The following is a 27,233-nucleotide window of genomic DNA, read 5'->3' as shown; positions in this document are numbered from 1 at the left end:
GTCTGTGATTTTTGTAAAGTTATGATAATTTAATTTCTCCAATATTTTCTTTAATTGTTCTTGAAAGTTTCAGTTTCTAATAGCTTTGGCTAGTGAATCATAACCGAGTCAAACATTCAACCAGGGTGGAAATATGTTTGCCTAAATAAGAGTTATATTCAACTGTCTAAAAATGTTATTTACAGCTATTTTACATTAAAGTGTAAATATAAGTGAATATTAAAGCTAAAAATATGTACAGGATATATTTGTACAGTAATACCTGTAATCTAAATTTGAGTCTAAGATTAATTTCTTTTTTATTACTTAGTGAAAAGGCTAAAAAAAGAACAACTAATGTTAACCTCACTAATTCAGATACAAGAATTTTAAATAAACATTTCTATAAATATCTATTCATACCTATATTTTTATTTATATAGACATATAGGTATAGATATATATTTTACATTAAAGGGACACTCAGCCCACATTTTTTCTTTTGTGATTCAGATAAAGCATGCAATTTAAGCAACTTTCTAATTTACTCCTATTATCACATTTTCTTCATTCTCTTGGTATCTTTATTTGAAATGCAAGAATGTAAGTTTAGATGCCGACCGATTTTTGGTCAACAACCTGGGTTGTTCTTGCTGATTGGTGGATAAATTCACCCACCAATAAACAAATGCTGTCCATGGGGCTGAACCAAAAAATAGCTTAGATGACTTCTTTTTCAAATAAAGATAGCAAGAGAACGAAGAAATATTGATAATAGGAGTACATTATTTGCTTAAAATTGCATGCTCTATCTGAATCACGAAATAAAACATTTGGGTTCATTGACCCTTTAACATTATCAGATATATATAAATATATATTTAAAAAAAAAATAAAAAAAAAAATATATATATATATATTTATATTTTTTTTTTTCTGTGTGAAGACCATTGTAATATAAAATATGCATAACGCGCTTTGATTGCTCACTTTAGGTCTAATGTAGTTTTGGGCTATTTTATTTTATTAACTATAAAATATTGAAAAATATTAATAATAATTATTAATAATTATTATAGATACTGTACAAATAATTATACATATATATTCTATGGAGTTTTTAGAATATTTTAGTACATCTATAATAAATTTTGACATTAATTAATAATAGTTTTCAATATTTTGTATTTGATAAATACATAATGCACCTTAATATAACTCATGTTGTGTTAGCAAACATGAAGAATTAGTGTACTCCTGTCAGGGTTTATGTGCACAAACCTGACAAGAGTACAATAATTCTTCAGATGTGTTTGACTTTCATTATGAAAGCTTTGATAAAAAAAATGGCAGATCCCTTTTTCGATATTGAAATTGAAAATCAAAAAGATTAGAATCAATCCCAATGTTATATATTATTTATTAACTATAGGTATTGAGCTACGTAAAGCTAGGATGATTAAATGCCATGTATTAATACATACTCTCTGCTTACCTGTATGTTTTAATATCATTAACAGATTGATATGGAAAAGGGACAGTCAAGTCCATTGGCTTCGATTGTTTTACCTTCAAGCCTATTGGCAAATTTAAGTCAAGGAGACTTTTATACGGTATCCAGAGCACAGTTTACTTTCTTCAATAAAACTGGACTTTTTCAGGTAAGTAGTATGTAATTTGGATATATATATATATATATATATATATATATATATATATATATATATATATATATATATATATATATATATATATATATAATGTTGTTACCACAATCTTTCTTAATACAATTTTTTTTCTATAATATTATTTTTCAGAATAATAAAATTTAGCAGTGCTATATTGTAATAACATAAAGTTTGCAATTTTATTCTATAGTGAAATGCAGAAAGTAGCAAAACAAAATCAAACGTGACTAATGGAATGCTTAAGTATGTAGGCATAACAAATATTTAGATTTTATATATTCAGTCACTTTATAAAGGTCATTTAAAGGGATAATAAACCCAACTTTTTTCTTTCATGATTCAGATAGAGCATGCAATTTTAAGCAACTTTCTAATTTACTCCTATTATCAATTTTTCTTCATTCTCTTGCTATCTTTATTTGAAAAAGAACGCGTCTAAGCTAAGGAGCTAGCCAATTTTTGTTTCAGTACCCTGGACAGCACTTGTATATTGGTGAGTTCATTTAGCCACCAATCAGCAAGCACAACCCAGTTGGTGAACCAAAAATGGGCTGGCTTCTAAACTTACAGTCTTGCTTTTCAAATAAAGATAGCAAGAGAATGAAGAAAAATTGATAATGGGAGTAAATTAGAAAGATGCTTAAAATTGCCTGCTCTACCTGAATCATGAAAGAAAAAAGTTGGGTTCAGTATCCCGTTAATAATAATAGATAGGAATTCTAGTGTTTAATTCTTAATGAAATATAATAGATTTAATTTTTTAACCTTTGTGGCTAATTGTTTATTGTATTTTTTATTATTCTTGAATATTATAAACAATTAAAAAAAAAGTCAAGTGATGACCATTTAAAAAACAAAAACAAAAAAACAACCCTTTTCCTGTGACATTTCAACATACATTTTAATAATTATATTTGAAGCATCATGATATTGTGAATTGTTACATTATTGTTACAAACAATCCTATATAGCAAGGGTCAGCAACCTTGGGTCCCCAGATGTTTTGGAACTTCATTTCCCATGATGCTGAGACGCTCTTTCGGCTGTCTGAACATCATGGGAAATGTAGTTCCAAAAACATCTGGGGACCGAAGGTTGCTGACCACTGTCGTTCAGCATTATTTGTAGCAGGATTTACTATTGCTGATTTATAAAAATAAGCTATTAGTAATTTTTCAAGTAATCTGTTTGGAGGTGATTGCATTATTTAGTTGGACTTATTTAAATACATTTTTGTAAATTTCTGGAATGAAATATTGGCTTATATACTTCATTTTAAGTTTGACCATTGAATATATTAATGTATATTTTTCTATGTGTTCATTTATATATCTGCCTCTCTCTCTCTCTCTCTCTCTCTCTCTCTCTCTCTCTCTCTCTCTCTCTCTCTATATATATATATATATATATATATATATATATATATATATATATATATATATATATATATATATATACAGTATATATGTATATATGATACAAATAATAATCTAGCCCACCAGTACAACATCTACCAGGGTGCTACTACAAAAGTAATATATTCAAAATTATGGAAGGACTCTTATAAAGTGTGTCAAACAGATTTATTATTAATTTCATATTTTATAAATCCTGACAGTGCTTCCATAATTTTGAATACTAAACAGGTATTTGATTTTTTATATAAGAAACACCCTATAACACCAGTTTTTTATACCTTGCCCAAGGTTCACAAGAATATGTCATCCCCACCAGGGCGGCCCATTGTGGCATGCACAGAGTCTATTTTTTCAAATGTGTCAATTTTTCTGGATAGAATTCTTTTTCCAATGGTTAAAGAACAGAAGTCTTTTTTAAAAGACACTAATGATTTTCTGATAAAACTAGAGAAAGTAAAAATGGAAGAAAGTTGGTTTATCTTTTCTCTAGATGTGGTTAACTTGTATACTTCTATCCCTCATGAGGCAGGCCTTGATACTGTGAAAAGCTTTTTGAACAATTGTAAACTATATGACCCAACACAGATAGATTTTATTGATGATCTGCTAAGACTTGTTCTATACTGCAACTATTTTTTGTTTCAGGATACCTATTATATGCAGAAGAGGGGTACGGCCATGGGCTCCAATGTAGCCCCCTCATATGCCAATTTGTTCATGAGTGGCTTTGAAAATAAATTTGTCTACATCAACAAGTCATTCAATTCTTGTTGTAAGCTATGGCTAAGGTATATAGACGATATTTTTGGCATATGGGGGGCTCATTGGAGTCTCTGACACAGTTTGTGGATGAAATTAATGCCTCAATGACAAACATCAAGTTTACACTTACATATTCATCACATGAGATTAACTTTTTGGATACCACTGTTTATATACAAGATGATAAATTGAACACTGATCTCTTCACTAAACCTACAGACAGAAACACCCTTTTGAGATATGAAAGTTTCCATCCTGAGACAGTGTTCAATTCTATCCCAAGAAGTCAGTTACTACGCACTAAGAGGATAGTGAGTGATCAAGACAGACTGCCCTTTAGGCTACAATCTATGGGTAATAAGTTTATCCAAAGAGGTTATCCTCAGGAGATTATAAATAAAAATATCATGGATCTCGATAAAAGTAAAGTTAAACCTAAAACCAGAAATGATGTAAATAGATTGGTGCTCACTATGGAATATAGTCAGCGAAGTCAACATATCTTTAAAGCAGTAAGAAAACACTGGCATTTATTAACAAAATTTAATCCTGAAGTCGAGTCCTTTAAATTACCACCAATGCCATCCTATAGACGGGTGAGAAATCTAAGGGATAATCTAGTCAGAGCAGATGTGGGGACAACTAAACAATCTGAAATTAACTATTTGACTACTCCCAATAAAGGATGCTATCCTTGTCTGCACTGTGCACAATGTAATTCAGTCATTAGAGGTAAATATTTGTCCCAAAATGACAAACGTAAACAGTATACTATCAATGGTCTATACACTTGTCAAACCAATTATGTAATCTATCTTCTCAAATGTCCATGTGGCCTCTGTTATATCGGAGAGACCACCCAAGCTGCCAGGGAGAGGTTTAGTCAGCACAAGGCATCAATTAAATCTAAAGATATGTCTCTGCCAGTATCTGCACATTTTACCCAAATGGGACACACTGTTAGCCAGCTGCGCTTCCAAGTAATCGACCATATCCCCACACATAGAAGAGGGGGTAACAGAGAACTTAAACTAAAACAAAAGGAAGTTTGGTGGATCAAGAAATTAAATACATTGTACCCTTATGGTCTGAATAGGGACTACGATCTGTATTTGTTTTTATAAATTTTGATAGGGTGTCATTCAATATGGTACCACTAGAGGCCACTAATAGAAAAAGTAATATGTATATTATCATGCCTGGATAGGCATGGGTTAATTCAATTAAGAATGTGAGCTGAAATCTCATTGGTCAAACCACCCTTTTTAAATGTGTGTTTTACTGTGTTTTAACTATGCATGATTAAGGACCATGTAGGTCCGAAACGTCGCTTTTTTTATTTGTTGTGATATCTCCAATAAAGAAATAATTCACCTTTAAGAATATTGATGCAGTGGTGCTGTTACTTTCTACATATGGACCATATATATATATATTTATATATATATATATATATATATATAGGGCTAGATTACAAGTGAAGCCTAAAGTGGAGCCTAAATTATCACGCACCTGCAAATGGGCAAAGTGGCTGATTATTGCTACTGCGAGCTCGTGGTAGCAATTAGCGCTCAGAAAATTAACCATAGATTAGATTTCTGGTTAATTTTCTAAAAGTTCCCCAATTGCCCTCAAAATAGAGGGCATTATAGTTTTTTTATTAACAACAAAGTAGCATTTAAAAAAAAAACCAAATTAAAACCAACTGCACCAGGCACATTTGGGGCTTTAAAGTTGGCAGGAGGGAAGTGTTAGAAAAAAAACGGCACTGAAAAGTGCCTTTACATTGTGGTCTATGGGAACTGTGTGTTCCAAGTAAATATATATTTATATGCTTATACACATATTAACACATACATATATTATGTATATAAGAATATACATATATATTTAAAAATGCTGCAATCGCTGCGCTACTTACCCCCTTCGCTGCGTTTAGGTTCTGATGCCCTCTCTGATGTCATCAGAATGAGGCTCCCATTGGAGCCTAGGGAAGTGTGCTTTCGTGAGAGCAATGTTTCCTATCAATGTGAACACGAGCTTGCATTCGCATTGCTGACACCTTGTAATACCAGCGCACATTAGCATGTGCTGGTATTACTCAGTGGAGCACTAATATCGCTTTCAAGAAAGTGATATTTAGTGCTCCACTTGTAATCTGTCTCATAGTATATCTTGTATTAACATTTTAAAAGTTAAAAAATACAGAGTACATTCAATGTATATTCCTGAAAATCCCTTTCTTGTAGAATAAATATTTGTGTTCCCATTACACCACCGCAATGCCCATCAGATAAGAGGTACCAGTTATTATTTAAAGGAAGTGATCTAACAATAATATTGCATGTTCTCATTAAGAGCTGTTTTGCTTAGTATGGGTGATATCATTGTATTGAAAAAGTGGTCACTTTCACTCATTTACAACTTACTTTTAATAATGTACAATTTGTTTTTTAATAAAGGAAGGAAATAAATCTGAAGACTTATAATACTGGAAATTGTACATTAGGTTAAAGAAGTTACAAGTGTTTTTCTAGATCAAACCCTCTGATGATTATAAATTAATATTATATATATATATATATATATATATATATATATATATATATATATATATATATATATATATATATATATATTCGTATTCATATACTGTACAGTTAATATTGGGTTATATCCTAAGCTGGTCACTAAAACTGAGTATTTATGAAAGGCATCTAGTGTAATCAGGTTTGTGCTAGAAATTCAATTTTAGTGGTAGGATTATGCTCTACTTTTTAAAACACAGTGAAAACGTGCTATTTGTGTGTCACTAAATATTATAGATTTAAGAGGGCTGGTCACTGTTTGCAGCCTATACTTTGAATATTTCCTCTATAACAGTGCTATGTTATAGCTGACTGACCAGTTTCTTAAATCTGTGACTGCATTGCATATACAGCTAATTGCTGACCCGCCCCTGCATTGCTAGGACTTGGTCATATTGCAGTAGTATTGCTAACCCAGACCTACAACGTGATCCCACCCAGGGTAGTGTCATCTGCTACCTATATCCCACCCTCTATTCAATCCCCTCACCTCAACATACTATATCAAGCATCAAATTACCCCCTTCCTCAACCATAAATACTGATTCCTATTGATATTGTGCAGGAACTAATGATTTAAGGTGCACAGTAGAAATCGTAATAAAATTACACTGCACATGCAGAAAAACTGAATGAAATTCCTATCTATAATCCAAATAAAAAGTGTATTATTTTCCCTATTTACCCTATTGTAAAATCAGTTTCCCCACCTCTGCTAGTGGTATTAATAGGGGCATTCAATCAGTGTAGTTGAAAATTCTCCTCCCGGTCTGGCATATTCCGGAAACATATTCCTCCTGCAGATCTCGCTTTTTTTTTCTTGCAAACTAACAGGTGATGAGATTGTGTCAAAACACTTATTACCCTAATAGAGAAACACATGAATATGGAAGATTGTAAGATACTATACACTAAAAGCAGATTAATATGATTTGTATTAGCTGCAGGATTTAATTTTTAAGCCGTACCCCCTGCTCCATGATAACCTAAGCCTCACCAGTGAAGTTTCCGTTTCCAGGGAGCTCCATTACATTCAATGGGAGAGATCTTGCAACTCAAAGGGACAGACCCCGAGTGTCCACTTGGAAAACCATGTCTGACCCAGAGGAGAGGATTGCAATACCTGTATTAGAACCACTGATACTGAATTAGCATTACAAATAAATACACTCTCTGGGAATTCATTGCAGAAAAGTCACCTTTACTAAGTGAATGTTTTTGAGGTGTTACCCCCTTCCTCAGACCTTCTGATCACTTTTATATGTCTGAGGAAAGGGGTAACACCCCAAAAACGTTCACTCAGTAAAGGTGACTTTTTTTTGCAAAGGATTCCCGGAGATTACTCTCTTAATTACAGATATTTACTTTTTTGCACCCTGGATTGTTGGTTGTTTGTATTCTGAAGTGCTAACCCTTACATGCTGTATTTTATATATATATATATACAGTTTTTATATATATATATATACAGTATATGTAAAGATCAATGGAGGAGCGCACTCTCATTTTAAGGATCCTAAGTCGGGGTGTCTGCCGGTTTATTCATCCATACACACAAACAAAGAAGCTGACACTCACTGGTCTTTTCAAACACAGTGTTTAATCTTGTATATTTTTTTTTTGTTACCAGGATGCCTTTTTGTTTCCAAATGGACAAAAGCTTGCTAGTTACGTTGTCGCATGCAGCATTGGAAACCTTACTATTCGAGATCTTTCAGATCCAGTAAAAATTACAGTAAAACACAAAACAAACCAGGTAAGAAAACAAAAGTATACTGTTTTTACTATCATCCAGATTTTGTGATTTTTACTTTTTGTATGCTCTGAATTATAAATAAAAAAATGTCAGTAATTGTAGGTGGATCTGTGGTTCATGTTTGTGTTAAATGTTTTATGTGAAAATTTGTTCAGCTTGTTTAGAACTATTTTTAAATCAAATATTTTTTTATTTTCTTTACAATTTTTTTGTGTGTATTCCTCTTAAGTTATTATTTAGTAATTCTGTAAAAAAATTATCTTAATTATGTTTCAAAAAACAAATGTAAGAAGATGTTGTTAAATACCCATAATGTTTTTCTTACACTGCTGTATCTATCTATCTATCTATCTATCTATCTATCTATCTATCTATCTATCTATCTATCGATAGACACATACCTAATTTTATTTTTATTTTTTTAAAGCATTCTGCAAATCCATCGTGTGTTTTCTGGGATACTCATAAAAACAGTATGTATAAAAGAAATTATTTTTTTTTCTCTATAAGATGTTAAACGTTTTTAGTCAACATTTGTATATACATTTCAAAACTGCACTAATGTTAGTATTGATATTTTGCTTTCATTAACAAATTTAAAAATCATTAACATATAAACACAAATGTGAGAGAGAATTACATCTAGAAAAATGTAATGATTAAAAATACTTTTTAATATACAATACTAAATACTCACAAATGCAATTTGGTATGTGTTTTTATTAAGCTGATATTTTTAATGTATTTGGTGCATATACAAATAATAATTTTATTAGTATGTTTTCTAGAAACAACATAAATTTGACACTAAAATATAACTGTACTATACAAAATATAAAATACATAACCATTTGCTTGCTGCTCTGTATTATAAAATATTGCTTTATGATTATTATTTTCAAAACGGTATAAATAAATAAATGTTTTGCTTCATTGTACTGCTTTTGTAAAAATGGAAGTAATACAGTCACATTTATCTTAATGCATTACTTCATACTCCTTTAATTGTAATACCTGTTCTTAATTGTACACGTTTGAAAAGTATATACAGTATGTTTTCTTTTTAATATTCTGATATGTATTAGTAATAAAAAAAAAATCACCACACTTTAGAAAAGTTTTTTTTTGCAAAGACTTACAAAATGTTGTTCTAAATGTAGAATATATGTAGAAAATATATTTATATATAATGCAAAAATACAACTCATAAACCCAGACAGATGATAAATATTGAAGGATACAAATAAATACAGGATACCTAACCAAAGAAAGGCTAGTTCCAATATAAAACTTTTTCACAGAAACAAAACTTGCAGTAATAGCTGCTACAAACTTACCAAGAAACTTACAAGCAAGTCAGTTAACAAAAAGGGGTACCAAATATTATTTTAAAGCACACAAGTAAATATAAAAGGAGAAGGTTTCTATAATAATTGCAAATATATTGTCAGATTCAGTAACCCTGCACTGTCAGAAAAAAGGGTATGGTTGGGGTACGTTTGTGAACACTTAGGGTACAACTGCTGTGGTTGTACCCTTAATGGATCATAACTACACCTTAAGGAACTAATATATACGATTTGGCGGTAAGGTACAAATATGTTTCCAACTGTCAGAGGGTCCATGTCTGTACCATTTAATCCCCCCAAAAAGTTACAATCACTTGTGTGACTAAAAGGTTGAGGGGGTTGGGTGGTTCAAGGCTGCCAAACCCTGCAAGTCCATATAATTTGTGCACCTCAATTATTAATTGAACATATAACTGCCAGTTACCAAAAATGAATTCAACATACATGTTGTACAGCAAAATAATTCATGTTCAATGGTTGTTGGTAATATGCAAGAAGTGTGCAAAGCAAAAAAAAAATACTTAATAACCCATATCTTCAATGATACTGTGTTGCTGGTTCTAAATGGCAAACAAGCACTTAAAATGTTAATGTTTATATTTAGAGCATCAAGATGATAACTCTTAAAGATAAAGCAAATGTATTAACTAATTACACAGAACATTTTTCGTTTTAAACTCTATAAAATAAACAAGAGCTGTTAAAGAACCTGTTTTAAAAAATAAAATAAATTAAATTGTAACCGTTCCCCAATCACATACATGGACATTGTGTAACAAGCAATCTATTGGTAGAAGGTTTATCACTAAAATGTGTACTGGGAAATAGACTCATTTGCATATATTTTGCATTGAATGACAATTCAATGTATGGTTGTGATTTTTATAGTTTATCCCTCTCCTGAATCCCCCTTCCTTTCGTTAGAGTTATATTTTATTATTATGTGGTTTTCTATATGTTTTCTATATATTTATGTTTATGTGGTGTGTAACCCTAAGTTAAATGGGGTGTTGTTAGAGTCTAGTACAGAGTGAAATAAAACAAGTTGAGTAGCCCCTTTTGGAACTGGTTGTTTAGCCTAGTTCCTTCAAAAATGTCTGTACCAGTCTTAGAACCTGCTGTTTGGCTACACTAACCAAACTTATAAAACTGCAGTGTGAGTTTTGTAATACTGTCTGAAAAAGTACACATTAAATTAATGCATAGTTGAATGTTATGTAATACAGTTGATGGAACAGCATTTTATTATGCTGTGTTGAGTAAACATTTGCCATCATGAGGAACAAAGGGCTTGTCTTTGGGGCAGTACCTTTAAAAGGCCGAATTTGCACCATGTTTTAAGGGTACATTATGGTACCATAGCACTGAGGTCCAATCTAGTCACCAAAGGTACATATATGCCTTTGAAAGGTACAATCTGCAAGGGGAACCTATTTGTACCCATGTTGAAGGGTACAGCGGGTGTACCTTTAAGGGTACCGCCCCAGTGACAAGCTGTTGTACCCCTAAAGGTACAATTTCTGTGCATTTTTTCTGACAGTGTGGCATGTCAAGATGCTTAGAGCTGCCATATTGGTTAACATAATAAAGTAAATAAAAAAGGAAGGAAAACATGAAGACATATATGTTGGTATCCAACCTCTCCTAATGAATGTTATTTTTTTTTTTTTTTTGCCCAGTCACTCAGGTAGACATTTGTACCTTGCTTCACTTTCAAAATGTGAGGCTGGGGAAGTTTGATATAATACTGGCAGATTAGCAAGTACATTTTTTTAGGTTTAATTAAAAGATAAATAAAAAATATCTCTATCTATCTATCTATTGGTATTTACACACACACATATATATATATATATATAAAAAGAACAGTACGTTAAATGTATTGATACAGTGAGATTTTTTTTATTTATTTATGCCCTTTCATTTTAATTATATTATTAAGCTACAATAGAACATGATGTTAAAAACATACATTCTCTGGCCAATATTCATTATATATTTTGCTTCCTTTAGATGGTAATGGTGGTTGGAACTCATCAGGCTGCAAAGTACTAAGCAGTGAGTCCAATGCAAATGAAACTGTTTGCCTGTGTAACCATCTCACACATTTTGGGATACTAATGGTAAGCAAAAATCAAGTTTTAATACATGAATGCCATCTCCAGTGCTTGAGAAATACCACAGGACAGAAATTTGTTTAAATTTGTTTTTTAACCCTTTCACTGCCGGACTTCCAGACAAAAACTTGCCCAAAATACCAGAGCATTTTTAGCATTTTTGCTATCACTCCATTTAAACAGAAATAGAGCCTTGTTTTTTTTTTTATTTACCTATCAAATCTATTTATATCTTTTAAGTAGACAACCCAAGGTATTGATCTAGGCCCATTTTGGTATATTTCATGCCACCATTTCACTGCCAAATGGTACTTTTTTCACAAACTTTGGGTTTCTCACAGAAATTATTTACATACTGCTTGTGCAATCATGGCACAAATGTTTGTAAAAGTTTCTCTGGGATCCCCGTTGTTCAGAAATAGCAGACATATATGGCTTTGCCATTGCTTTTTGGTAATTAAAAGGTCGCTAATTGCAGCTGCGTACCACACTTCTATTATTTCTGGCAGTGAAGGGGTTAATTAGGTAGCTTAAAAGGTTAATGTTAGCTTTAGTGTAAAGATTAACCTTCTACCTGACACTCCCCACCCCCTGATCCCTACCTGATCCCTCCCAAACAGCTCTCTTACTTCCTCCATCCCCCACTGCTAACCCCCATCTTAGGTACTGGCAGACAGTCTGCCAGTATGAAAAAATAAGAATTTTTTTTTAAATACATTTTTATTTTATTTTTCCAATGTAGGATCCCCTCTTACCCCCCAACCTCACTGACCCCCCCCCCCCAAACAGCTCTCTAAACCTCCCCCCTCTAACTGTTAGACACCATCTTAGATACTGGCAGCTGTCTGCCAGTACCTATAAAACAGTTTTATTTTTATAAAAATATAATAATTCAGTGGCGTAGTGTAACCCCCCCCCCCCCACCTGCAATCTTTAGCTAGATCCCCTTTTCTGTGTAGCTGCACCATCCCTCACTGTCCCTTTGTGTTTTTTTTACATTTCCGTAGCGTAGGGCCCCTCCTACTTCCTCCCGCTCCCTCCTGTCTCCCCTGCTGGGTCACCCACCCACCACCAGACTCCCGCCCACACCTCCCACCCACACCTCCTGCCAGCTCCAGCCGAAGATTGTTTCAGACTGTGACACACACAGTGTCACCTTCTGTAACGATCAGGCTTCAGCCCTCATATGGAGGCGGAGCTCGGATCGCACTCCGGCTCCATATGCGGCAGATGCCTGAAGCTTCAGGAGCTCCAGATCTCAGCTGTAACTTAACAGTCCTGGAGCATCCTGAAGAGACGACGTATATATACGTGGTTCGGTACGATAGCCAAAGTACCGCACAATGTATATATATATATATATATATATATATATATATATATATATATATATATATATACGTCGTATTGGGTGAAGGGGTTAAACATGAGAATATGAGTAGTATGAAGTATCTGACACAATCTCCTTAGCTCTGAGGAAAAAAAAACATTTGGGTGATTATTTCATGCCTGAGAATATTTTATAATATTGTTTTTTGTTTAATGGACATACAAGTCAGATTTAAACAACTTTCCAATTTACTTCTATTATAAAACTTTTGTCTTAGTTTTTTTGTTTTTGTTTAAGCTTGGCCTATTCCCATGGGTGCATACTCTGTGACAGCAGTGTAGCAATATTATATTTCAGTATGACCAATAAAAATGGAGACAAGTCCAAATAAAAAGAGGCAAATTCAATATTCAATATTAAAAATATAATAAGCTTTCTATAAATATTGTACGCTGTATCTAAATTATACATTTATTGTGACTCCCATTTCCCTTTAATATGTAAAGTTTTGGCAATAGAAAGGTATCACTAAGGAAATTAGTTGCATCCCAATGTTTGGATTAACAACTATATGTTTCAACTTCATTGTACAGGATTTACAGAGAACTGCAACTTCAATTGATCAGCAGAATACAAAGATCCTGACCTTTATAACCTACATTGGATGTGGGCTTTCCGCCATTTTTACTGCAGCCACTCTTCTGACATACATTGCTTTTGAGTATGTATTACTTTTTCTCAGAATTGTATAACATTTATGGGGTAGAATGCATTCTTGCTAGGAATCACTCAGAGGCCTTAAAGAGACAGTATTAAGGGTGGGCGAATGTTTCTAAAAATTCAAAATTTAAAACGAATTTTGATAAATGCGTTCTTTCGAATTGAATTTCGAATGTTTATATAACATTCTAACATTCTATTTTTTAATTTTCGTTTTCAAAATTTTCAATAAAATTCAAAAATATTTGTTTGAATGTTTAGCTATGTATTCATTCAATTTTGAAATGTAATATTCGAATTTCGAATGTGACATTCGAATTCAAATGTCACATTCAAATTTGAAATAGTATTTCTAGTCTACAACTGTGTTTAATAAATCTAATATTCAAATTTGAAATAGTATTTCTAGTCTACAACTGTGTTTAATAAATGTAATATTCGAATGTGACATTCAAATTTGAATGTCACATTCAAATTCGATATAGTATTTCTAGTCTACAACTGTTTTATAAATGTGACATTCGAATTTGAATGTCACATTCGAAAATCAGGTGGACTGTCCCTTTAACTGATGAAAATGGTACTTAATATATGGATTCGGATGGATTGGAATTTGAAACCTGCTTAAAGGGATATACAATCCAATGTCTTTCTTTTATGATTCAGAAAGAACATAAATTTTTAAACAAGTTTCCAGTTTACTTCTATTATCAATTGTGCTTCATTCTCTTGGTATCCTTTATTGAAGGAGAAGGAATGCACTACTGGGAGCTAGCTGAACACAAAGGTAAACCAATGACAAGAGGCATTTATGTGCAGCCACAAATCAGCAGCTCACGCCCAGCTCCTGAGCCTACCTAGGTATTCTTATCAACAAAGGAGACCAAGAGAAATAAGAACATTAGTTAATAGAAGTAAATTGGAAAATTGTTTACAATTGTATGTTCTATCTGAATGGTGAAAGAAATTGGGGTTTCATATATTGATTAATCTGTCTAGTTGATCCGCAAGATTGAAAAAGACTGACCCTCTAAGTTCAATATGCAGTTAACTTATTTTGTTTTAGGAAAATAAGACGTGATTATCCTTCAAAAATCCTAATGAACCTGAGTACGGCCTTGCTTTTCCTCAATCTGTTCTTCCTATTGGATGGATGGCTTGCATCATTTGACATTAATGGACTTTGTATAGCAGTGGCAGCCCTTCTCCATTTTTTTCTTCTGGCTACATTCACATGGATGGCATTGGAAGCTGTTCATATGTATATTGCATTAGTCAAAGTTTTCAACACATACATCCGGAGATACATATTAAAGTTTTGCATCATTGGCTGGGGTAAGTTTTATGTGGAATGTTAGATATTTGTTGTAGCTTCAGTAATAAGAATATTTGGTCAAATTAAAGCGACACTCAAGTCAAAATAAACTTTAATGATTTAGAAAGAGCATGCAGTTTTAAGACACTTTCTAATTTACTTCCATTATCAAATTTTGCACAGTCTTTTTATATCCACACTTTCTGGGGAACAAAATTTTACTGAGCATGTGCACAAGCTCACAGGGTATACATATACTAGTGTTTGATAGGCTGATGTTTGTCACATGATACAATGGCACGGAAAATGAGAGAAAAAATAAGTTTGTCAGTAAAAATAAAAAGTAGGAAAAAAGAGATTGATCACTAATAAGTTGCCAATTGTTCAACTTGTTTTGTTAATTTACATAATTTTATATTAACTAATAAATGTGATTAATTTTTACTCTTTTGGATTTTTATACTTGCTAGTCATGTGTACCCCTAAACATTCTTAATGTACCCAGAAAATATATAGCGAAACATATTTAATAGACAGGTTTTATTTGTATTACAGGTATTCCTGCTGTAGTGGTTGCGATCGTTCTTGCAAGTACTCATAGTGACAGTGCTTATGGAAAAAGCTATTATGGCAAAGATACCAACGGGAATGGTGGTGATGAATTGTAAGTTGTAAAGTCATCTTAAATGTCTAATATTTTTAAAATGTTGTTACATTTGCCCAACAGGTATGTTGGATATTGAAAAGTGATTGAGAAGATGCAATTTGTATACGTGCTGCTAAGAAATATCTATCTATCTATCTATCTATCTATCTATCTATCTATCTATCTATCTATCTATATCTATATATCTATTCATCTCTATCGACTTCAATAAATGAAAGGTTTTGGATGAACTACGGCAGATCATTTGGGAATAAAATTAACTGCAAACATTAACAAATTAAAATGTGGAAACATAACAAGTTTTGCTTAATGGAGATAGTATAACTCTAGACAATAATTTGCTGCACCGATTTAATTAAAGGGACAGTGTACACAAATTTTCATATAACGTAATGTAATAGACACTACTATAAAGAAGAATATGCAAAGATATTGATCTAAAAATCCAGTATAAAACCTTTTAAAAACTTAATTTTAAGTTCCCAGTTTACCACTAGATATGAGTTTAGGCTGGGACACCCAGTGAAAGGGTCTGGGAAATCAGGAAAAGCAGACACGCTCCGGCCCCTTCCCAGCATATGAAAATATCCTTTAGACAAACAGGAGCAGCAGGAGTATGTAGAACTGGGTCTACATCTAATACTTTTGGGCTTAGTTAGGAATCTGAAAATCAGCACAATATTATTAAAAAATAAGCAAAACTATGCATTGTTACAAAAACACTCTCAGATGGGCTTTTATAAATGGATCATCTAACAAAAAATGTAGGCAAAGAAAATATAGTGTACAATGTCCCTTTAAGTGTTTGGTTTAAAACTTAATTAGCATGCCCCTAGTATAATGCCAAGCTATAGTGGTGTTGGTATTTTACTTTCCTCTTATTGCACCTTTCAACAAATACAACCCTTCTCTTCCCTCATATTTTCTTCATTCGAAACACACATGATTTGCTTATTCTCTTACCTTTTTATATGTATTGCAGTCATATACAACCCCCCCTGGCTCATCAGCTTTATTTCTAGATCACTTTGCTGCCTGGCTACCTTATCTCCTTTCCTAAGACACCCCTGCCCTCATTCTTTGCGACTTCAACCTCCCTGTTGACAACCCCACAGCCTCCTCTGCAAAACAACTTCTGCAACTCACTTCCTCTTTCGGCCTGTCTCAATGGACTGACTCTCCCACTCACAAAGATGGTCACTAACTTGATCTGATTTTCAGATATCGAAGCACTATCTTAAACTTCACAAACTCCCCTTTTCCTCTTTCGGACCATCATCTCCTCACTTGTAACATCACATCCCTCCCTACAACTCTCCCTCCTTCTACCCCTCGCACCAAACTTCACAGAAGCATCAAGTCATTAGATCAGAAATAGCTTGCTAGCTTTCTTGAACCTTTCCTCTCTTCCATCCCCTCCTTTTCCTGCCCTGATGAATCTATCTGCCACTATAACGCCACCCTTACATCGGTCCTTGACAATCTGGCCCCACCTACCATAGCTCAGAAATCATATACTCATCCTCAGCCCTGGCATACTCCTCTGACATGGTGCCTACACAGATGTTCCTGTACAGCTGAGCAACACTGGCGAAAATCTCAGAGTTCAGCTGACTTTCTTCACTACAAGTTCATCTTGAACTCTTACTATTCTGCCCTTAAAGGGACATGAAACCACAAAAATGTATTTCATGATTCAGATAGAGAATACAATTTTAAACAACTTTCCAATTTACTTCTATCATTTAATTTGCTTCCTTCTCTTTTTATCCTTTGCTGAAAGGTTTATCTAGGCAAGCTCAGAAGCAGCAGAGAACCTAGGTTCTAGTTGTTGATTGGTTGCTGCATATCTATATCAATTATGATTGGCTCAACAATGTGTTCAGTTAGAAACCATTAGTGCATCGCTGCTCCTTCAACAAATGGTACCAAGAGAATGAAACAAATTAGGTAATAGAAGTAAATTAGAAAGTTGTTTAATATTGTATTCTCTATCTGAATCATGAAAGAAAAAAAATGGGTTTCATGTCCCTTTAATCTATATAAACAACATTACTTTGCCACTCTTATCTCTACTCTTTCTTCAAACCCAAAACGTCTGTTCTCCACGTTCAATACTCTTCTCCGCCCACCCCCACTTCCTACTACAACTTCTCTCTCAGCGCAAGATTTTGCCAGCTACTTTAATAGCAAAATAGACCCCATCAGAAACGAAATAAGCTCTCAACATGCTACCGGTCTCAAACCCCTCAAAACCTCACTATCATCCAAAACTCATGTAGCCATAAATTTATCTCTTTTACCCCTGTTACAGAGGATGAAGTTTCTGCCCTTATACTATCCTCTCACCTCACTATCTGTCCCCATGACCCCATCCCCTCACAGCTACTCCCGCCCTCTCTTCTACCCTTACCCCTATACTCACACACATCTTCAACCTCTCCCTCAGCACTGGTATATTTCCCTTATCTCTTAAACACGCACTGGTCACACCTATCCTCAAAAAACCTTCTCTCGATCCAACCTCCCCATCCAACTACCACCCTATTTCTCTACTCCCTCTTTCATCGAAGCTTCTTGAAAAGCTAGTATATATATATGTCTATCCCATTTCCTTACACTAAACTCCCTCCTTGACCCACTGAAATCTGGATTTTGCCCCCACCACTCCACTGACAGCAATTGTTAAGGTTACCAACGACCTACTTACAGCAAAATCAAAAGGCCACTTCTCTCTGCTTATCCTCCTTGATCTGTCTGCAGCCTTTGATACTGTCGACCACCCTCTTTTGCTCCAAACCCTCCAATCCTTTGGCATTTGCGACACAGCTCTCTTGTAGTTATCTTCCTATCTGTCTAACCATACCTTTAGTGTAGCCTTCTCTGGGGCATCCTCTGCCCCGTTACCACTTTCTCTTGGGGTACTGCAAGGCTCTGTCCTTGGTCCCTTTTTCTTCTCAATCTACACATCATCTTTCGGTTCCTTAATAAAGTCCCATGGGTTTCAATACCATTTGTCTGTCGATGACACCCAAATCTACCTCTCTGCACCAGACCTATCTTCTTCCTTGCAAACCCGTGTCACTGTCTTTCTCATATATCATCTTGGATGTCCTCTCACTACCTTAAGCTAAATCTCTCCAAAAACTGAGCTCCTTATTTCCCCCCCTTCTTCAAAAATCTCCACCCCCAACTTCTCTATAAATGTTGATAACTCCATTATTACCCCTACCCCACATGTTTGATGTCTTGGGGTCACACTTGACTCAGATCTTTCTTTCACTCCCCATATTCAGTCCTTGGCTAAAGCCTGCTGCTTCCACCTTAAAAACATCTCTAAAATTAGACATTTCCTTTCCCAAGACACAACTAAGATTCTAATCCACTCTCTCATCCTTTCCCGCCTCGATTATTGCAACTCCATCCTCTCTGGTCTCCCTAGCTGCCGCCTAGCTCCTTTACAATCCATAATGAATGCCTCTGCCAGACTCATCTTCCTTAAACTTCGCTCTTCATCTGCTGCCTTCAGGCTTAAACACAACATTTTCACTCTGACATACAAAGCCCTCAACTGCACTACTCCCCCCTACATCTCAGACTTTGTCTCCAGATACTCTCCCTCCCAACCCCTTTGCTCTGCCCATGATCTCCTACTCTCCTCCTCTCTTGTTACCTCTTCACATTCCCGTTTACAAGACTTCTCCAGACTGGCTCCCATCTTTTGGAACTCTCTGCCTCGCTTCTCAAGACTCTCCCCTAGTTTTGAAAGCTTCAAGCACTCCCTAAAGACTGTACTATTCAGGGATGCATACAACCTACACTAACCTTTCCTAAATCCACTGCTATCCCCTTGAACCCCTTAGCATGTAAGCCTATGAGCCCAGCTTTTTGTAGATCACCCGCATAAGAGCCGATTACAACAGTGCAACTCTCAGCAGGGGCATCTAACCATTTGACCCTCTATAAATGTTACTTTGTATACCGCGTATGTTTATAGCCCTGCGGAATCTGTTGGCGCTCTACAAATACCTGAAAATAATAATAATGTTGCTATCTCAAATATGAAAATGGAACCTCAAATATCCTTAAAGACAGTGGAGGGCAGTATAGCAAACATAAGAATTAAGGCCCTTAGGAGTGTGCTGCTGTGAAGTGGCAACAATGTTGCATTAGTGTGGGTGGGGATTTACCTTACCTATAAGAAGCTAGGTTACAGGCCCCAGACCCTCTTTTCAGCTCATCTTCACAGCTTCCCTCCCTCCCTCACTTCAATCTGGTAAGGCGGCAATCTTTAGGCTGGGCATCACTATGGTGATTTTCAGCAGGGGGGTCTGAGGCAGGATGAGGGCTATGCGGCTCGTTTCCTTAAGTCCAAGGATGGTAGTTTTTGACTCCCCAGGTAGTGGCATGCACACGCGCCTAGTCACACCTGGTCCTACTGGTTCGGAGTACTGGTTTGCCATCAGAGGTAGAGTGACGGTTGCCCAAGGGAGGGTAGTCTCTGCAGGCACGCGCCTGGGGTCCCTCCCCCATTCTATAGATGCAGAGATCTCCCTAAGCCTTCTGCGTGCAGATAAGCTCCACTTGTGTAGGCATTCACGGGCGCGGCCCATCTTCCTAGCAGGGGGTTGCTTACTCTCCTAGCTAGATTGCCGCCACCTGTTATAGGTTTGCCTTGCTGCTTCCAGCCGGTTCTCGTGTTACATAATAAATGTGACCCACGGGTCTTTTCCCACACTGTGTTTTGTGGTTATTTATAAAGTTATAAGTATATAAGTTATTACTGTTATTGTTCAGTCAGTTCTATGACTGTTATGTTATTACAGCAAGCCAGGAGGATAGGGCATTTATTTACTTATGTGCACATGATTTTCTAAATACTTAATAACATAACTTTTGATTCAACTTTCCATTTAGATTGATTTAAACAGTTTTGACATTCCAGGATACAGCAACATTCAACTGAAGTCAATTGAATATTTATGTTAGAATGATGTAAGATAGCTAATTCAATTTTGCTGGTCAGTGTAATTTTTTCAAAGGTCACAATTTTTGCATAGTTTCAGGGGCCTTCTAACTAAAGTATCAAGACTTGGGGTATCTGAGTAGACAGAGTAACTCCTGTGTTAAGGTATATGTCAGTCAATATTTCTCTGTTTTTATATTTATATATCAGAGTTTATTGAAAAGGCCAACATAAACATATAGATTCATCACTAATATTTACTTTTAAGTGTTCACGTATGTGACTTATATAGATAAGGTTCTCAGTTTAAGTACCCTTGAGAACCATTGCAGGAGTTGAGAGGTTAAGGAGCATTTTTATTTAACATATATTGTTAAAAAATAGGAAGAATAAATAGTAAAAATTGGTAATGACAGTAAGCCTTTACACTCATGTATGTAAAAATAATACTGTTTTCAATAATTGTTAGTGGAAATTAAAGTTCGATTTTTTTTTCTGAAAAGATAAGCAGTCTTTTTAAAGTTGTGCTTGCCTACAGAGCAGAGAAACCAGAGAATTAACTGGCATTAACATAAGTTTTATGGTATCTCTATGTATTATCTATCTATATATCTATCATCTATATATTTATCTATCTATCAATCATCTATCTATCTCATGCAATAGACAGTTGTAGTTGGTACAATTTGTCATTGCCCTTTTGGGAAGAATCCAATATATGTGGCTGTATATATGTTTATTTAGAATATGTTTTGCAAACATAAGCAACAGCCTATATTTTGCAAAATTATTGATTATTTGAAGTAACTTCATATAAGCATACATTTTTATTTTGATTGACAGAAATGTTATAATTTATTCACCAGTATTAAAAGCCAAATTAAATCATGTGCATACTATTTGAACACCCCTGAGCTAAGAGGTGTCTGTTATTGCATATATTTACAACCTTGTCATCAAAATAAGTTAACGCATAATTACTAATAACATTTATTTGCATTACTGATCCTGGCAGAGATACTAAGCAAAATATAATTTGAATTTCTTGTTAAGACACAATGAATCATACATTCAGCTATGTGCAATGGGTGATGTTGCTACGTCAAAAACAAGAAGCTATTATGCCGTATTTTTTGACGCTGTATTTTTTTCCCTTCTAGCTGCTGGATTAATAGTAACATTGTGTTCTACGTGACCTGTGTTGCTTACTTTGCAATCATGTTCCTCCTGAACATAGCCATGTTTATAGTGGTGATGGTGCAGATCTGTGGAAGAAATGGAAAAAGGACCAATCGCAGTGTCCGAGAAGAAGTCCTGAGGAACCTACGCAGTGTAATCAGCCTTACATTTCTCTTAGGAATGACTTGGGGATTTGCCTTTTTTGCTTGGGGCCCAGTCAACCTTGTCTTCATGTACCTGTTTACTATTTTCAACTCACTTCAAGGTACTACAAAATTGTAATCCTAATAAGTTAAAAGAAATATGTTAATCATTATATTTTGGTTGCAGGAAAAATATTACTATGATCACAACAAATCATATTCTGGAGCACAAACTTATGTATTCATTTTCTAAAATAAAATATACCACTGCAGGTTCTGATTGGCTAAATGTTATGGTTTTGTGAAGCTTTATGGGTAACAATAAGGAGAAACAGTGTTGGACTATATATATATATATATATATATATATATATATATATATATAGTATCAAATGTGTGCACTTTTACCAACCACAGGGCAACTGCCAGGGTGCTTTAAATGGAAGTCAAACAAAATTGGTAATTAAGCACTCACTGGTCTTCAACACTAAATGTCTTTATTCCAAGACCTTGTCTGAGGAAGGGGCCTAAGTTGTCCCGAAACATCACATATGGAATAAAGACATTTTGTGTTGAAGACCAGTGAGTGCTTATTTACCAATTAAATATATATATATTTTCTGTCTATGATTAAGGCTCCCAAGGAGCTGAAACGCGTCAGACGCCCACCCCAGTCCCTTTTCTGCTGTTCATCATAGCCATTTGCCTTGTAAATATATCTTAGAAGCTTTTATACTGTTGCCAATAAACATTCACCTTTTGCTTTGAGCTCCCTGTCTGGACCCTTCTTCGTTCTACTATATATATATATATATATATATATATATATATATATATATATATATATATATATATATATATATATATATATATATATATATATATATATATATATATATATATATAATTAAAACATACATCAATTTGACAATTTTTGTAAATCATTTGTTCACTAAATGGGTAAAAGCTAATTTACACAAAAATATGTGCCTTTACCCAGGTAAAAATATGCATGGGCTAAAAATAGACATCCATACTTAACAAAACATTAAATATAAACTTATACACTCCATAAAATGGTTAATTAAGCATGATAAGTATACTGAAATACATGTTCATGATTTATTTAGCACAATAATACTGTAATTTACTGGTATACCTCACTCATACAGCGAGTTAGGTACCGGAGCCCCGCTGTAAAGAGAAAACCGCCTTAAAGTGAAACAAGGCAGTTTTAGCTTTCTTTTCACTTGCCAGACTGCCAGTGTGTTTAAAAACTTGAAATAATGTTTGAACTAACATATATTAGAGGTGCAATAGTGCTACATTTAGTTTAACACTACCACAGTGCAGTATTCAATTAGTATTTAATAAAAACTGGACATCACCTTTAAAATAGTATTAAAATTTGCCAGACTATGACACTGAGACACAGTCTACTGCAATGCTTTAAACAGACTGGACAGCGCATAACAAAATGGTGGCAGTCACATGTGTTGCAATCTCAAGAGGAGTACAGTACTGTTTCAATTTTCTTGGTTGTACTTCAGCTACATATTAGTGCTGTATTAGCGAAGCGCTGTAAAGAGAGGTATACCTGTACCTTGGCAAATTGTCCTTAGAGGAACTGGTGACCTGGAATAAGTATTGTAGTTATCATGGGATTGTCAGGGTTTTGGCCAGTGCTACAGTGGGATCTATTTACAGTGTAAACAGACTAAGGGGCTGATGATTTCAAGCTCTCAGCTCAGGTGAGATTATATAAGAAATCTCATCATTTCTGTGAGGTCCCTCAGAAAATGTTAGAAAGGCAAATTGTATCTTTAGAGCTGTTTATCTTGCTATGCAAAGCAATGAATATAAAGGAAAGAGACAAACATTACAAAATGATGATAAAAAAAATAAAATCCAAAAATGTTGTGTGATTTTGGGCCTGAGGCCAGCTAAAACAGTGGAGAGAAATCTCCAAGTTGTTTATTCTTAAAGTGACATCATTTGTACAGTCATCCTTTACTTCCAGCTTGCTCGGTGTAAGTTGGTTTAAGTCAGCTTTGTGAGAAAATTGGCTGACTGTGCAAGTTCCGTTTTGGAAGTCAGCTTTCTACAAGCCACCAACTTTTAACTGACATGGGACTGTAAAATTCAGCTGACTTTATGGCTGAATTCAAGATTTTTTTTCTTCATCCACCAACTTTCTATTCTTAGGGCTTAAGATCCTAGTTATCAAGCCTCAAGTACGAAGGTAATTAACAAATATAATTATAATTCATTATTACAGTAATATGGACAGGGAAAGGTAGTACACTTACTGAACTAAAATAAAAAAATAAAAATAAAGTTAAATACAATTTATAGCCAATCAGTGCTGACTCCTTGGTAGCTCCATGTGCGTGAGCTCAATGCTATCTACATGACACACATGAACTAACTCCCTCCAGTAGTGAAAAACGGTCAAAATGCATTTAGAAAAGAGGCGTCCTTCGAGGTCTAAGAAATTAGCATATGAGCCTATCTAGGTTTAGCTTTCAACTAAGAATACCAAGAGAACAAAGCAAAACTGGTGATGAAAGTAAAATGGAAAGTTGTTTAAAATTACATGCCCTATCTGAATCATGAAAGTTTATTTTGGACTTGACTGTCCCTTTAATTTAAAGTCTAATAATATTAAAATACACATTTAATAAAATAATAAATAAATATTTAATATTAAATTAAAACTTAAAAGTAATAATTAATGTTAATACACTTAAATTGAAATTTAGAAATATTAAAAAGTTAAAGTCATTGTATTTGTTTTTTTTTACATGTGTGCTGGGGCCGATTATCTAAAGGTCTCTGGGCTGGTGAGATTATTTAAGAATGATCGCCAGTCCTATTTCCCTGGTGGAATTATATAAATCCACTTTTTACCCAGAAAACAGAGTGTCTCGCAAAGGGACATATATAACCTGCATTTTCGTATGTGAAGAAGATACATACATTACAAAAGTGCACAATTAAATTTGTAATTTAAAAATCATACAAAACAAATAATTTAGTCATTCTCACAAAAATACACAGGAAAACACTGTATTGTTAAGGTGCATCAAAAATTGTAACAAAATTGATCGCCAAAAATGGTATTTTATCAAAAATGTAAACTTTGTATGTAAATTACATAGGAATAAATTGTATTAAATATGCACAGCACAATTCGTAATTTTTGTTTTTTGTAAAATGGTCTGTTTTATGGGCGTGTTTGAAATTTTCTTAAAATGCCTGCGTATTTCTCAAAACATTCCTGCCCTATACTTCTCACTATTTTTTTCTTGCAAATTGAAAGGTTGTCAAGGCTGTGACAAAATACTCAAAATAATTAATAACCTAATAGATAGGCATATGCATTAAAAATATAGGTGATTATAAGATGCTATATGCAGAAAGCAGAGTGATTTATATTTCCTGCATGATTTAATTTTTAAAGTGCGCCCCCTGCTTACTGATAACTTCACCCTACACAGTGACCTTTCCCTTTCCAGCAATCTCAATTAATTTCAATAGGTGACATTTCACCACTTGCAGGGACTGCCTCTTTATTAAGATAATTCCACCACGGCAACCCCTGCAAGGGTCAGTGTGAAAAACCATGATCTGATCTTGCGAGGTTTAGATAATCAGCCCCAAAGTCAGTTTACAAGGCAGTTTCAAATGAGTTTGAAGTAATTTGAAACTGAGCAAATGTTTTACAGTCATTTAGTAAACATTTAAAGGAAGTTGGATCAGAAGTTGGTTAAACTCAGCTTCTTTGAAAGTCAGCCAAAGATGGTTTCATATTTTTGAGAGCTCAAGCTTATGTGGATATCTGAACTTAAAGGGCCACTAAACCCAAAATCTTTCTTTCATGATTCAGATAGAGAATAGAAATTTAAACAACATTACAATTTACTTCCATTATTTATTTTGCTTCATTTTTTAAATATCCTTAGTTGAAGAAAAAGCAATGCACATGGTGAGCCAATCACACGAGGCTTCTATGTGCAGCAACCAATCAGCAGCTAGTGAGCATATCTAGATATGCTTTTCATCGAAGAATATCAAGAGAATAAAACAAATTAGATAATATAAGTAAATTATAAAGATGTTTAAAATTGCATTATCTTTCTAAATCATAAAAGAAAAAATGTGGGTGGCATGTCCCTTTAACACAACTGAGATTAACCCATCTCACCTGACTTTTATTTACCATAAGTCAGTTGAAGCCAAATTTGACTTTGCAGCAGGGCCTCTGATTGGTCACAGCAAAAGGGACCATGAGCATATTTTTAGACTCATGTATTAATTAAATTTAAACAGCAGTGCTTTTAAATCTATATTATATTTATTTAAAGCGAAATAAAACCCTATTTTTTTCTTTTCTGATTCATACAGAGCACATTATTATCAAATTTGCTACGTTTTTATTGTATTGTTTGTTGAAGCTCAATCCTAGGTAGATTGCATGCACCTGTCTGGAGAACTACATTGCAGGAAGCACTGCTACCATATAGTGCTCTTGCAAATGTATACTATTGCAAATATATTCTTGAAAAACGGCTGCCATATAGAGCTCCAGACATTTGAATTCTCTTGAGCCTACCTCTCTGCTCTTCAACAAAGGAATCTAAGTGAACAAAGTAAATTTAATAATAGAAGTAAGGGATTTTTTTTTTTAAATTGTATGTTCAATTTTATGAAATGAAAATTTTGGGTTTCAAGTTCCTTTCATTTGAGTCCTCTAATTCCACCATACCTTATTTAAAAAAATAAAATATATATATATATATGTATGTGTGTGTGTGTATATATATATATATATATATATATATATAGTATATATATATATATATATATATATATATATATATATATATATATATACTATATATATATATATACAAAACACTGAAGGGAACTGCACTCTCATACACATCCCATGACCCTGCAACATGCTCAGCAGTTAACCCCAGACAGGTCAGGGTGCAAGAACCATAGGGAAAATTACAAAACAAATTAATACAACACACAGAGAAAATTCAGCACTCACTTACAAGCTCTCAGCTAAGATTTAAAAGCAAAAATGGAAAGGTTAGTTACTGCATCTGGCCAAATGGGACAAGCTCAGGTACCACGTCAAGGTCTTTTCCAATACCTGAGACCCTAAAACAGCCACACAATGCAAGCTTTCAAATCCAAACAAACTGAAAACAAGGGAAGGGTGTGAATATGTGCACCCTTCTC

At 34.1% G+C, this 27,233-nt stretch overlaps 1 protein-coding gene across 1 annotated transcript in view; it reads left to right on the top strand.

Moving 5' to 3' along the window:
• ADGRG6 (adhesion G protein-coupled receptor G6) overlaps positions 1-27,233 on the top strand; it is a 260,695-nt gene that overhangs the window by 222,051 nt on the left and 11,411 nt on the right. The window contains exons 18-25 of the mRNA XM_053711820.1: positions 1,500-1,640; positions 8,066-8,191; positions 8,619-8,664; positions 11,554-11,663; positions 13,581-13,708; positions 14,774-15,042; positions 15,578-15,686; positions 21,816-22,099. Coding sequence (XP_053567795.1) covers positions 1,500-1,640; positions 8,066-8,191; positions 8,619-8,664; positions 11,554-11,663; positions 13,581-13,708; positions 14,774-15,042; positions 15,578-15,686; positions 21,816-22,099 — 1,213 coding nt within the window. The remainder of the gene's footprint in view (positions 1-1,499; positions 1,641-8,065; positions 8,192-8,618; positions 8,665-11,553; positions 11,664-13,580; positions 13,709-14,773; positions 15,043-15,577; positions 15,687-21,815; positions 22,100-27,233) is intronic.

The sequence above is a fragment of the Bombina bombina genome, chromosome 4, assembly GCF_027579735.1.
Source record: "Bombina bombina isolate aBomBom1 chromosome 4, aBomBom1.pri, whole genome shotgun sequence".
Taxonomy (NCBI): domain Eukaryota; kingdom Metazoa; phylum Chordata; class Amphibia; order Anura; family Bombinatoridae; genus Bombina; species Bombina bombina.
The sequence above is the reverse complement of the archived record's forward strand: the minus strand, read 5'-3'. Positions and strand labels throughout refer to the sequence as shown.